The 13418-nt window shown below is 37.5% G+C and overlaps 6 protein-coding genes across 6 annotated transcripts; 3 read left to right on the forward strand and 3 right to left on the reverse strand.

Annotated features, from left to right (window-relative positions):
- Positions 1-22: 22 nt before the first annotated feature.
- Positions 23-2553, reverse strand: FDP41_005174 (uncharacterized protein; the record flags this gene model as incomplete). The annotated part of the gene is made up of 3 exons (XM_044708670.1): positions 23-1423; positions 1523-2008; positions 2239-2553. 3 exons carry the CDS (start codon positions 2551-2553, stop codon positions 23-25), a joined length of 2202 nt encoding a protein of 733 aa, XP_044560560.1.
- A 510-nt stretch (positions 2554-3063) lies between these two features.
- On the forward strand, positions 3064-4846 carry FDP41_005175 (uncharacterized protein; the record flags this gene model as incomplete). The annotated part of the gene is made up of 2 exons (XM_044708671.1): positions 3064-3980; positions 4135-4846. 2 exons carry the CDS (start codon positions 3064-3066, stop codon positions 4844-4846), a joined length of 1629 nt encoding a protein of 542 aa, XP_044560561.1.
- Positions 4847-4944: 98 nt separating this feature from the next.
- Positions 4945-5268, reverse strand: FDP41_005176 (uncharacterized protein; the record flags this gene model as incomplete). The annotated part of the gene is made up of 1 exon (XM_044708672.1): positions 4945-5268. One exon carries the CDS (start codon positions 5266-5268, stop codon positions 4945-4947), a length of 324 nt encoding a protein of 107 aa, XP_044560562.1.
- Positions 5269-5564: 296 nt separating this feature from the next.
- FDP41_005177 (uncharacterized protein) lies at positions 5565-6689 on the forward strand (the record flags this gene model as incomplete). Its single annotated transcript, XM_044708673.1, has 1 exon — positions 5565-6689. The coding sequence occupies one exon, from the start codon at positions 5565-5567 to the stop codon at positions 6687-6689; it is 1125 nt and encodes a 374-aa protein (XP_044560563.1).
- Positions 6690-7120: 431 nt separating this feature from the next.
- On the reverse strand, positions 7121-8149 carry FDP41_005178 (uncharacterized protein; the record flags this gene model as incomplete). The annotated part of the gene is made up of 1 exon (XM_044708674.1): positions 7121-8149. One exon carries the CDS (start codon positions 8147-8149, stop codon positions 7121-7123), a length of 1029 nt encoding a protein of 342 aa, XP_044560564.1.
- Positions 8150-8775: 626 nt separating this feature from the next.
- Positions 8776-13312, forward strand: FDP41_005179 (uncharacterized protein; the record flags this gene model as incomplete). The annotated part of the gene is made up of 4 exons (XM_044708675.1): positions 8776-9385; positions 9484-9673; positions 9733-10806; positions 10873-13312. 4 exons carry the CDS (start codon positions 8776-8778, stop codon positions 13310-13312), a joined length of 4314 nt encoding a protein of 1437 aa, XP_044560565.1.
- Between the last annotated feature and the right edge of the window lie 106 nt (positions 13313-13418).

Consider the following 13418-nt stretch of genomic DNA (forward strand, 5'->3'; position numbering starts at 1 on the left):
TAACAAAAACGCTAGAAATAGTTTACAACTCGTCCTTCTTTGGAGCTTCCTCACTGATTGGTTTTTCGTCGCTGATTGGCTTATCATCGTCACTAATTGGTGCGTCATCAGTCTTCAAACCAAAATCGTCATCATCAGTAGCAGTTGAATCCGATCCCAAGTCATCATCGAATTCATCTCCAAAGAGATCCTCTTCGGCTAATGGATCACCTCCGAAAATCTTGGAGAAGATTGGGCTCGCAAACTTTCTCAAGTTTCTGTATTGAGCAATAAAGTGATCCTTCTTTACGGTTGTCTTGTCACCGTTGTGCTTCAACCAACGAAGAACTTGGCGGAGCTTTTCAATGAGAGCATTCTTATCTTGTGACTTCAGACGATTAGCAATATTCTTGGTAGCCAATTGTTGTCTCAAAGTTCCAATGTAAGCTTCAAGCTTGTTTCTAGCTTCAACCTTTTCGGTGAGCTCTCTGTCCTCTTGCTCATTGGATTCAGCATCAGCTGTCATTTGCTCAATTTCTTCGTCAGACAATGTTCCCTTCTTAATTTCAATTTCCTTTCTATTCTTTGTGGCTTGATCTTCAGCAATAACCTTAAGAATACCATCTGTATCCAATTGGAAGATAACCTTAATTTGTGGAACTCCCTTTGGTGCAGGTGGAATATCAGTCAATTGCAACTCACCAAGCAATCTGTTGAACTTGGTGATACGTCTTTCACCTTCATAAATTGGAATTGACAATTGAGTTTGATAATCATGAGTTGTAGTAAAGACATCAGACTTTTCAGTTGGAATTGGAGTGTTTCTTGGAATAATAGTTGCCATAACTCCACCAACAGTTTCAATACCCAAACTCAATGGAGTAACATCAATCAAGACAATATCCTTGTCAGCAATGGTACCAGCCAAAACTGCAGCTTGAACAGCAGCACCAACAGCAATAGCTTCATCAGGATTGACATCAAAGTTGAGCTTCTTTCCTTCAAAGAATTCAGACAATTGTTGACGAATGTATGGAATTCTTGTGGAACCACCGACCAATACTACTTCATCGACATCCTTCTTTTCCAAACCAGCATCCTTCAACACACGTTGAACAGGAATCAAAGTCTTCTTGAATAAGTCCTTGTTGGCATTTTCGAATTGAGCTCTAGTCAAAGTAAGAGACAAATCAATTCCATCAATCAAATTGTCCAATTCTACCTTAGTACTAGTCTCAGATGAAAGAGTTCTCTTAGCCTCTTCAGCAACACGCTTCAATCTTTGGAAAGCTCTCAAATCCTTTCTCAATCTATCTGGTTGAATTTCAGGATGCTTCTTTGTGAACAGACTAATCAACAAATCAACAGTTCTATGGTCAAAGTCTTCACCTCCCAAGTGAGTGTCACCATTGGTGGCAATAACTTCGAAAACACCACGATCAATCTAATTAAAATTCATATGACATAAATTGGAAAATTCATGCCATGCAGTAAATAGGGCATTGAAAATTAACACAATTATTATCGGAACAGGAAAACTTACAGTCAAGAGAGAAACATCAAAAGTACCACCTCCCAAGTCAAAGACCAACACATTCTCTTCCTTCTTCTTGTACAAACCATAGGCCATGGCAGCAGCAGTAGGCTCGTTGACAATACGAACAACGTTCAAACCAGCAATACGACCAGCATCCTTGGTTGCTTGACGTTGTTGGTCATTGAAATAGGCAGGAACAGTAATAACAGCATGTTTGACAGGTTCGCCTAAATACTTTTCAGCAATTTGCTTCATTTTCACTAAAACTTGAGCACTAATTTCTTCAGGAGATGTTGGTTTTCCTTGAACATCGACATAAACGCGTCCATTTCTGTTCACCAAACCATAAGACAAGAGTTTGGCATCCTTGTTCAAAACTTCACTGTAACGACGACCAATCAATCTCTTGACATCATAGAAAGTGTTTGTTGGATTTTGAACAGCATTATTCTTTGCAGCTTCTCCAACAAGTTTTTGTCCAGATGCTTCATCCTATTTGGTTTTGATTATGATGTGTAATTACAATGACAACGCACCAGGTCATTCGATGATTACGACGAACGGAATCAGTGAAAGTAAGACACCCAAACGTTGTTGATGTTAATTGAAGAGTGTTGAAAAGTAATTTCACACATGAGTGTTATAACAATATTTCATGGTTCCGTATTCAAATAATGGTAGTACTTAATCAAACTCGCAACTTTTTGATTCAATATACTTACAAATGAGAGAACACTAGGAGTAATTCTGTTACCTTGATCGTTAGGGATCACTTCAACTTTATCACCTCTGTAAATAGCAACCACAGAGAAGGTCGTTCCAAGATCGATACCGACCACAGGACCATCAAACTTTACAGGATTCTTTCTTGTTTGTCCAATCACTTCCTTCTTACCCTCCACATGATTAGTACTAATAATGATTGCAATCAAACACATCATCAAAAGGGCCATCACTGCAAATGCTTTGCTTGGTCCGAGCATCAGCGAACCACTGCCTATACGATGCGAATTTACGGCGGAATGAACGATGGCCATTTTTTTTTTGTATTTTGATGCTCGTGAGGAAGGTCATTCAGAAGAGACTTGTGGCCAGCCCGAAGGAAACACGTGCTTACGTGGAGAGAGGAAGAAACAAAAAAAGAAGGACGGGTGATGTTTGGGTTGGGTCAATATAAAGAGGATGTCACTTCAACTGGTTTTTGATCTTTTGCAGTGAGGTGTACACGAAAAGCCAGAAAGAATGAATTCCATTCGGTAACTTTTTGAAACACGTGTTTAATTAAGAAGGAGAGATGATCAGATTGAAAGTTAAAAGCAAAAACAATCTCTTAATATAAAGATGACTCATTGTTATGCATTGGGGTGATGTGTTTTAATTTTTTGTTCATCAATCTTTATTTAGGGCAATTGTTTTAAAACACATCACCCCAATGCATAACAATGAGTCATCTTTATATTAAGAGATTGTAACCACTCACGGAGGAGAACATTCACCAAGGAGAAAAAGACGTTGATTCTTTCCGAACCAAAAGAACCAATCAAAAAATGAGAAGATTTCCTTCGTCATCTTCCGTTCGCTTGCTCTCACTACAAGGACTGTTACAGTCTTGTTCGGCGACAACTCAGAATGGAGGTCTAGTGGCCTTCGGATTTCGAAATTTTGCACCAACAACAAGAAGTAATAATAGTAGAGGAAAAACATATTTATTGAATTATTCAAACAACAGCAAAAGAAATGAATGGAAGGATTTGACTAGCTCCATCTCGGAATTTGATGATTTTAAATGTTTCAGCACCATGGTTAACAAGACAATGACAATCTCTAAACACGCAGAGGATATTTCTGTTAGCGGAAAAACTCCTATGGAGGTTTATAAAGAAATGGTTCGAAATGGGACTGTGAGTGAGGATCCCAGACAAATTGAGTTGTTAAAGAAATTAACCCATCTTTACGAAAAATTGTTGAATTATGACATAAAACAGACTAGGGCTATTATTCATAGCTACATTGGAACGTCATCAAGTTCCAAGTCGTCATCATCGATGAATGCTCCCTCTACAACCTCATCGAAAAATATTGCCTTTGATTATAAGGCAATTTCGAAAGAGATCAAACCTCACCCTCCAGGATTGCCAAAGTCTCTTTATATTTACGGAGATGTTGGTTGTGGTAAGACATTCCTGATGGATATGTTTTTCAAATGCGTTCCTTTGCAGAAGAAACTTAGAGTCCACTTTAACAGTTTCATGATCGATTTTCACACAAGAATGCATCAGCTTAATCGAAAAAACAAGGACGGAAATGCCAATATGGAAAAATTGATGGATGAAATTTCAGAAAATTATCATTTGATTTGTTTTGATGAATTTCAAGTGACTGATATTGCAGATGCTATGATTTTAAAAAGGTTGTTTGAAGGGCTTCTTAATAGGGGAGTTGTTGTTGTGAAAACATCAAACAGGTATGCAGCTGAATTTAAATAATTTAATATTGTTAATAATTATTTATTATATATTATATTATATCATATCTTTGATAATATTAATAACTATCAATATTATTAAATGCATAAAATTCATATCATGATCTCGAATTCACAACAATGAATCACACAGAATGCCAGATAATTTATACGAAAATGGTATTAATAGAGAAGCGTTTTTGCCATTCATTGATGTCGTAAAGATGAAGTATGACATTTTCGACATGGAGGCTGTTTGTGACTACCGACTTTCAAGTGGAAACAAGCAAACCAATGTTTATTACACACCTCACAATAAGGAGACTGAAAAGTTTTTAGAAGATTTGTTCAAAAAGCTCACTTATCCTCATGATGCTGAGCCTCGACCTATCATGGTGATGAATCGTGTGCTGGTCATACCAAGAGCCGCAAGAGGTGTGGCATTTTGCACTTTTGACTTCCTTTGTAAGCAACCAAAGAGTGCCGTCGACTATATTGGCATTTGTAAAGAATTTCACACACTAATTGTTTCTGGAATTCCAGTTTTTAATAAGGACAATCGTGACGCTCTCAGAAGGTTTATCACACTTGTTGATGAATTATATCAACATCGTGTGAAATTGATTTGCAGTGCAGAGAAACCTGTAGATCAGCTTCTAGATTTCGATAACACAAATGACGAGATCAGAAACCGAGGAGTCGAAGAGGCCTACAATTTCAACAAAAGTCACACAGAAAATTATGATGAAGTTTTTGCCTTCCCTAGAACCATTTCTCGATTAATGGAAATGAGAAATAAGGAATATTTAATGTCGCATCACGTCTCCATTCCATCGGACAAGAATATACATGAAATTGTAAAATAAGCTCTCCTCCTCCGAAATGAACATATTATACTATTACTTTGTTGTGAGTCACACACGTTTATTCCGTTCTTGTTGTTGAATTTAATGATCACAAAAAATTAAAGACCTTTACAAATAGATGGACAATGTGATAAACATTTCGCCTTCTTAACGCCTAAATTTTTGTGATTTTCAGCACATGCTTGTTTGCAAATAGATAAACAACTTTCTGAATGTGGTAATTCTTGTCCTCGGGAAGACGACTTTAAAGTCTCTGCCACAGCGTTAGAGAGATCAGCTTCCTCCAAATCATTCACTTGTGCCAAAACGGTTGCGTGTCCGGTGCTGGCCGATACTTGGGTTGTTGTTGATGAGAGAAGGAATAAACAGCAACCGATCAAAGCGAGGAGAAGAAGGACAGCAATTTGTTGTTGGTATTTCATTTTTTTCATGATAAATTTGACATTTGACGCATCACACTGGGTCAAACAAAACCACTGTAGTTGGGCATGTAGAAAAGTGCAATGTTCTGGACTCTCTGGGTCCATTTAAACACTTCATGCGTGAAAGTTATTGGGAATGTTCATTGGTTGAACACATCACACAATAATTTTTTTTCGTTCTTCCTTTGAACTCTGAACTTGCAGAGCCAAATAAAAAGAATCCAACGCTCACGAGAACTTGTTGAAACCCAAAACGACACTCGAAAAAAAAAACAAATAACTATCACTAAAACGTCATGTCTTCATTCAGAAACATCTTCTCAAAAAGCTCATCCTCCTCTCCTCGCAACACCTCTCTTCCCATAACAAGACAACAACTTCCCACGACTCGTGGTTCCATCATTAAAGCACAACATCCCACCTTGTCGCCACAAGAACAAGAACTTGTCGATTTCAGTGAGAAAATTGTTGATCTCGTATTCGTTTGCGACAATACAGGTTCCATGTCGGGTGAGATCAATGTGGCCAAAGACACCATTCAAACCATTATTACTTCACTGCATGATCATTTCAAGTCAGACTTGAGATTTTCAGCAGTGAGTTATCGAGATCACAGTGACGATTATGCTGTGAAGGAATTTCCATTCACTCGAGATGTTCAGGTCGCCAAATTGTACGTTCATGAAATGTTTGCTTCAGGTGGTGGTGATTATCCAGAAGCTTTGGCAAGTGCCTTAAAAGTCGTCTCAGAAATGCCATTCAATAAGAAGGGAAAGAAAATTGTGGTTTGGATTGCTGATGCTCCTCCACATGGAATGGGTGCCAGTGGTGATTCATATCCAGAAGGATGCAAAGATGAGAATAATCAAGTGATTGATTGGATCAAATTGGGAGATTATTTGATGGAGAAGGGATGTGTGTTTTATACATTGGTGTGTGAGAGATCTCAACACGATAAGCAATTGACTCTCTTTTTGGATTTCCTCGCAACGAAAACAAATGGAAAATGTCTCTTGCTCACAAATGCAAACAAAGTTCCTAACTTGATTATTAATGGATGTATTGAAGATGATGAAATGGACAAACTCATCGCAGAAAAGATTAAGGAATTGGGTGAAGATCGAGTGAAAGAAATGAAACAAGAAGAATTAATTGAACAAATTAACAAACTCACTGAAAATGCTAAAGTTCAACAAGTTCAGACCTATGAATTGCAATCGGATCAAACCAAATTGCTTATGCAATGTGATTCCTTATCAAAAGTGTCTACCGATGTGTATCGAAAGGCCTCAAATTGTGTGAATATGGCTGGTAATTCAGATGTTTCTTCATTTAGTTATGGATCTGTCGCTTATTGCAAACCATCCATCAGTCAAGTGGCAAAGGCATGTCAAAGAAATGTCATTTCCAAAAAACAATAAACTAACTGATAAATAATACCAATGTACGATACATATTTCTCTACTTCTTGTGAACAATCGCTTTATTTGATCACTACAATAGATCTTCAATCATGAAGGCCATTCATTGGGAAAAAACAACAACAAGCTATAATATAAAAGTGCATTTCCCTTTTTGTAATGAATAATCTCTCATAACAACATTACTTTGGTGGCTCACAAGAGGGAATATTGTCTTCAACAATCTTGTAAACTCGGTTATTCCAAGTTTCAAATAATTGTCAGCTATAGATGAAATTTTTAAGGACAACCAAGTCGTAGTTATAGTACAATTCACGTTTCGATCTGAATACAACCATAATACATACCTGTAATGCTTTCCTTTTTGATGACCTCAACATCACGATTGGATCTGAATACAACAGCTACAAGTTCAATTTCGAGCTCTGAGTTCATTTGAATACAACACTTTTCAAGTGTGATACCGTATTGCATTTCTGTGCTTTTTGGTATTTGAGCATTGGTAAGGATTCCTGCCACAGGTTGTCGAGAAAGAAGTTTGGTTTGAAATTCCAGAGGTACTTCTTTTTGGAAGCTTCGTCTCTAATAAGCTCCACTGCTCCATTCAGCAGCCCAAAGCTTGTTCCTAAAGTTGAGACTTTAAAATCGGCAGGTGTTTTGACTTTAGAAAAGTATCTCTTTCTCTCCTTCAAGTATTTGCTCATGTTAGATTTACAAAGGAACTTGGTAGCAAATTGTTTAAATACATCAATAGAGAAAATTGCTCCATGAAGTACGACATCAAATGGATAATCAGCAAGGCACTCAAAGAGCGGAGATAATATTATCGAGAATGCTTCTTTACAAGCACTCTTCACAAGGCCAATAACCTCCTTTTTGCCCTTAAAGTAATCATTCCACTTTGCATCTGGGTTGGAAAACATTTCGTTCAAGACAATTTTGCTATTAAGGTTGATATTGCTTGCTCTAAGTTCTCTATCCAAAGTACGATGTAAAATTTCAACACCTGCAATCTCCGCTTGGTGGTCTATAATGACACCATCCTTAATAACAGCAATATCCAGACTTAGAAATCCTAAATCACATAACAAACTATTTGGACTGAGTACAGTGTCATTGTAGGATATGAGAATGGACTCTTCGACAATGTAAATATGTTCCTTCTTAGGAGGGAGAGTTTTCATTTTCGTTTCTAAAGCTCTGAAAACACAATTTCGGATAAGCTTTTGAACGTCTTCATGCGTATTGGTGGGCACAGTGATAAAAACGAAATGGTACTGAGCTGAGATCTTTTTCGATTGATCTTTAACAACTTCCAGCTTGTCCAAAATGCCTTCTACTAAGTGACGATAAATGTCTGCAAGTGTAAGCGGATAATCTATTCCTTGAAGTTTGAGTTCTCTCACATTTTTTAATTGAGAGAAGTTGCACAGAGTCCTGACTACTTGGCTGTGCCACATGGTATGCCTTGTTAGAAGGTGAATAGTACATTCGTGTTGGAAGAATATCCACAGGTCGACTCGCTTCCGAAGATGAGCTTGCAAATGTCAAAACGTTCCTTGGTATAAAATTATCTTTCAGAGTACAGAGGGCTGCCTTAGCTAACTACTTCCAATATCCAGAATTAATCCCAAAATAGATGAACGATCTATGGACAAGTTCAATTCCTTGTAAGAAAATTTCTTGCTAAGAGGTGGAACCTGTTCACAAAAAAGATGACACCAGACTTTAAATGTCCCACCAAATAATAATCACAGAGAGACATACCAGTGGTACTATATGAGAATATGAAGTAATCTTAAGTGTTTGATTTTCTTGACATCCGTTGTCTTGGTTTTTTAGTGGTCATTTAGCGTTTCTTTTGCCAGTGTCTTTTCGTTTGCGAACTCCACAATGAGATTTAGGGTGAAGTTGAGAGCCAAGGCGAATAAATGGATTTGCGATTGTCAAAAACGTTTGGTATAATGGATGTACGTCACGTCGTCATTCCTCTTTCCAAACAAGGATATTTGCGCCAGAGCTTTTTGACATGTTTGATTCAAAAAAATAGTGCATTGCCTGGACTGCAATAAACCTCTCCTTTAGCATGAAACATTCCTTCTCAAGCAGGCAGAAACAAATCCTTCTCTTGGTCGTCATCCTCGTCATCATTGGTTGGCTTTCATCCCCAAACCCTGAATATATACTGGGCATTCCCGTGAAATACAAAACTCACACCATTGCTGGTTCGTATTATGTCGAGGGAGTCACGGAGACCTATGACCTTGGAGAATTTACCCCACTCAATCAAATTGGTGCTGCCGTCATGAATGACCAACAAGAAATATTTGTCTCTGACATTTCCAATCATGTGATACGAAAAATACTTTCGAATGGCACCTCCATCTTGTTCGCAGGAGTGGCAACAGCAGGTTACAATGGAGAGGGTCTTCATGCCTTGCAAACACAATTCAATCGACCAACAGGATTGAGTTTGGCTGCGAATGGAGATTTGTTTATTGCTGACACTGGAAATTCATTGATTCGAAAAATATCGGCGTCGGCAAGGATGGTTTCTAATATTGGGAAAAGTATGGATTTTAACAATCCCATGAGTGTGTTTGTTTTGGATGATACCAATGTATATGTGGCGGACACGGGAAACGAGTTGATCAAGCATGTGAACACACTCACTGGAAAGATTACCATTGTGGCAGGTACGTTTCAACATGTTGATTGTGAATTATTTACTTATCATTCAATGTTGATTGAATGTGAAATCAATGAATCACTCATTGTTGTGATTGACGATTAGGAGGTGGATCCATCTTAAGAAATAATGTTTTAGGAACCAATTCAAAAATCACAGCTCCTCAAGGTATTCATGTCACCAAGTCAGGTGTCATCTTTGTGGGTGATATGGCTGGATGGGTACGAAAAATTGAAGGTCCAACACTTGGTCAACAAATTATCTCGAGTCTTCCTGGTAGATTTACTTCTCCCAAGTAAGTGTGTTCATTGAAAGATTTGAACTATTCTTTAACTGTACCAAACGAACAAATAGAGGAATTTCAATGAATAGTAACAACGAATTATTGGTGGCAGATTCGGGTACCAATAGTGTCTATTTGATATCCTCTGATGGAACAAGAACAACCATTTTGGCTGGAAATGGAACGAATGCCAATGGAGAGTTTATTAATGCAAGACTTGCATGGATCAATCAACCCTCTTTTGTTCAGGCGACCACACAAGGAGATGTAATCATTACGGAAAATAGAAAAGTTAAACGCCTGAAAGATGGATTAATATCCACTATTTGTGGACGCTATGTCAACAATTTAAAATATGGAGATGGAATGAAAGCAACTAATTATGGAGTCACAATTCATCCCTATCATATTTCTGTGAACAACAAAGGAGAACTATTGATTGTTGACTCTGATTTTCACACAGTGAGAAAGGTCTTAAACAATGGAGCAATTATCACCATTGCTGGAATTCCAAAGACTTTAGGATATAATGGAGATGGAAAAGCTTCTCAAGTGATGCTTTCAAACCCATCTGGTATTTACATTTATGAAAATGGAGAAATTCTGATTGCGGATCGAGGAAATAATATGATTCGAATCATTCAAAATAATGGCAACATGACCACCTTGTTTAATGCCACAAGTCCAGTGTCAGTTTTTGCCACAGGTGTCAATTTCACACAGGGAGAAATTTATTTTTCGAACGTGACTGGAATTTACAAACGTGACAGGTGGTTCAATATTTTTCTTGTTTACAAATATCAAACCACTCCATTAGACGTCACTGCCTTAAAATTTCATGTACAAGTCAAAGAGGACGGTAATGTCATTTATTTGTCTGAATATGGACAGTACGCTCTCGTCAACTATTTTGAAAAGAATCAAACCAATGCGACGCTACTCCATGATTCCAACAACCAAACACTTTCAAGTATTTTTGTGAAAAATTCCACTCTATTTTTTGTGAAGGGATACTCAAGAATTTATCAATTACAGATCGATGGTTCCATTCAGCAACAACTTGTCGCAGGAGTAGAGCCCATCGATGGGTACGAAGTTGCTGGCTATAGTGGTGAGCTCTTAAATGCAAAAGAATCCATGTTAAGGTATGTACATATCCTCTACTAATAGTGATGTTAAAAAAGATCTAATCTTGATGATAATTGACAAAGATATCCAAATTGTTTATTTGTTTCCAACGAAGGAGAAGTTTTCTTTTCAGAGAAATCAGGATTGGTCAGAAAAGTTACAAGAGATGGACTTGTGGTTTCTGTGGCAGGTCGTACACCTTTCAAAACAGGTGGTCTATCACCCACACAATCCATTTTCCCATTAGTGTTGGGTGTTGCACCTGTAAACGATGGAGGATTTATTACTCAGGTCAACGATCCCAATTTTTCTAACATGTTACTCCTCATTAATTCCACGACAGGAATAATGAAACTACTTGCAGGACATCGAGTTAAATTACCTCTTTCTCCTTCTAAATATGAGGGTCCTTTGACTTATTCCTTTATTGGACTTCCTTTTTTTACTTCTGATTTAAAAAGTGGAGAATTGATTGTTATTGATTCCAAGAATCATTTGATTTACAAAGTTTTTAATAACGACACAATCTCTCTGGTGGCAGGAAATCCCTTATCATCCGGATTTAGCGAAGATGGTACTCCAGCATACATGTCAAAATTAAGAATTCCAAAGATTCCTGTCATTTCACCAAACAAGGAAATTATTTTCGCAGAATGGGGCAGTGAAAGAATTAGAAAAATATCAAATTCTGGAATACTGTCGACAGTGGTCAATTCAACAAAGACTGTACAAGGTCTAGCGATCTCACCAGCTGGTGATATTTATTTCTCAGATACTGTCAGCAATGTCATTAAGGTTTTTAACATTTCTACAAATTCAGTTTCATTGGTTGCCGGAAATGGAAAACAAGGATTTTTTGGACAAAACGTTTCAGCACTTGAAGCTACTTTCAAAGCACCTACTGCTTTAGCATTTGCCAAGAATGGAGACTTGATCATTATGGACTCTGGTAACAGTTGCATTCGAAAAGTGTCAAATGGCAATGTGACAACCATTGCTGGAGTTCCTTTTGCAGCTGATACTTGTAAATACAATGGAGATGGATTGTTATCAACCTTGTCTTGTATGTCAGAAGGAACTTCCATGTTTGTCGACAATTATGGAAATATCATATTCGGAGACACTTCGAATGGTCTGGTTCGACAATTGACTCCTTTTTGTGAAGGAAATTTCACATTGGATTCCACCTATTCGGAATGTGTTTGTTTAAATGGATGGACAGGAATGTCATGTGAAATTCCAATATGTAATGGCACTTCTGCTTCCATGATCGGCACTGTTTGTTCTGGAAGAGGTCAATGTAAGAACCCTAATGTTTGTGTTTGTGATAAGGGTTTTGAAGGCACTTTTTGTGAACAATTTACGAAGAGTTCTTCTGAAACGTCCTCAACCACCATCATTGTTGCAGTGGTGGTTCCAATAGGTCTCATTGTTCTTATTCTTGTGGCAGTCATTGTGATGAGTGCACTATTATTGAGTTTGAGAAGAAGAAGAAAAGGAAATGATCAAGACATGGAATTGAACAACCATAAACATACAACCATGTTTGTAAAGAGTGATACGATTGAACTTGTCAATTCGGACGCCATCACAACAACCGATCGACAAACTCTCTCAGATTTCCCCTCAGATGCAAGTGTCAATTTTACGCCCTTATTGAGCTCCAGTTCACGAGAGTCGGCGTCTCGTACTATTTCACAACACGATCCATTTGCAAGATATCAAAATATTCAGAAAATTGGACAAGGAGGATTTGGTTCCGTGTTCAAAGCTCTCGATTCCAAAACCAACAAGACAGTTGCTGTGAAGGTTTTAAAATTTTCATCCATGGAGGAATTGAATAATTTAATGAAAGAGGGAATTGAATTGTTGAAAATCAATCATGACAATATCTTGAAAGTCAACGATGTGTTCGTGTCAAAAGATCAACTTCTTTGCCTTGAGATGGATTTTTGTGATCATGGTGATTTGAATCGATTCACATCAGACACTAGTAGTAGTGCATGTTCTGAAAACATGATCAAGCAAATTATTTATCAAATCTGTTGTGCTCTTTCGTACATTCATGGAACTTTGAACATGATCCATCGTGACATCAAACCTTCCAACATTTTCATTAAGGATCTTAAGGATGACAACATATGGGTCGTGCTCGCTGATTTTGGATTGGCAAAAGGAAATTCCATTTCTGAACATCAATCCTATGCTGGAACACCTCTTTACATGAGTCCAGAAATTTGTATGGGATGCAAATACTATTCCAACACGGATATTTATTCATTGGGAGTGACGATTTACCAGATCATGACTAGAGATATTTATACTTCCATTAGTCATATTTTGCTCTCAAAAGATTCACAAGAATCCAAACAATTCCTTCGAAACAAAATGATGAATGAGGAGACCTATTCAGAAGAATTGATCGAATTGGTCATACAAATGATGGACAAGGATAATGTGACAAGACCCAATGCTCAAGATATTCTTTCATTGCCCTATTTCAACAACAACAAGAAGAAGTAAAAGTTTTGATATATGTGGTACATCCACACAGTATGTACCATCCATCGAGATGGAGGAGGTGTTGTCTCGCTGATTCGATAAAATTGAAAAGTTGAAAAAAGTTCAA

The sequence above is a fragment of the Naegleria fowleri genome (genome assembly GCF_008403515.1).
Source record: "Naegleria fowleri strain ATCC 30894 chromosome Unknown tig43, whole genome shotgun sequence".
Taxonomy (NCBI): Eukaryota; Heterolobosea; class Eutetramitea; order Acrasida; family Naegleriidae; genus Naegleria; species Naegleria fowleri.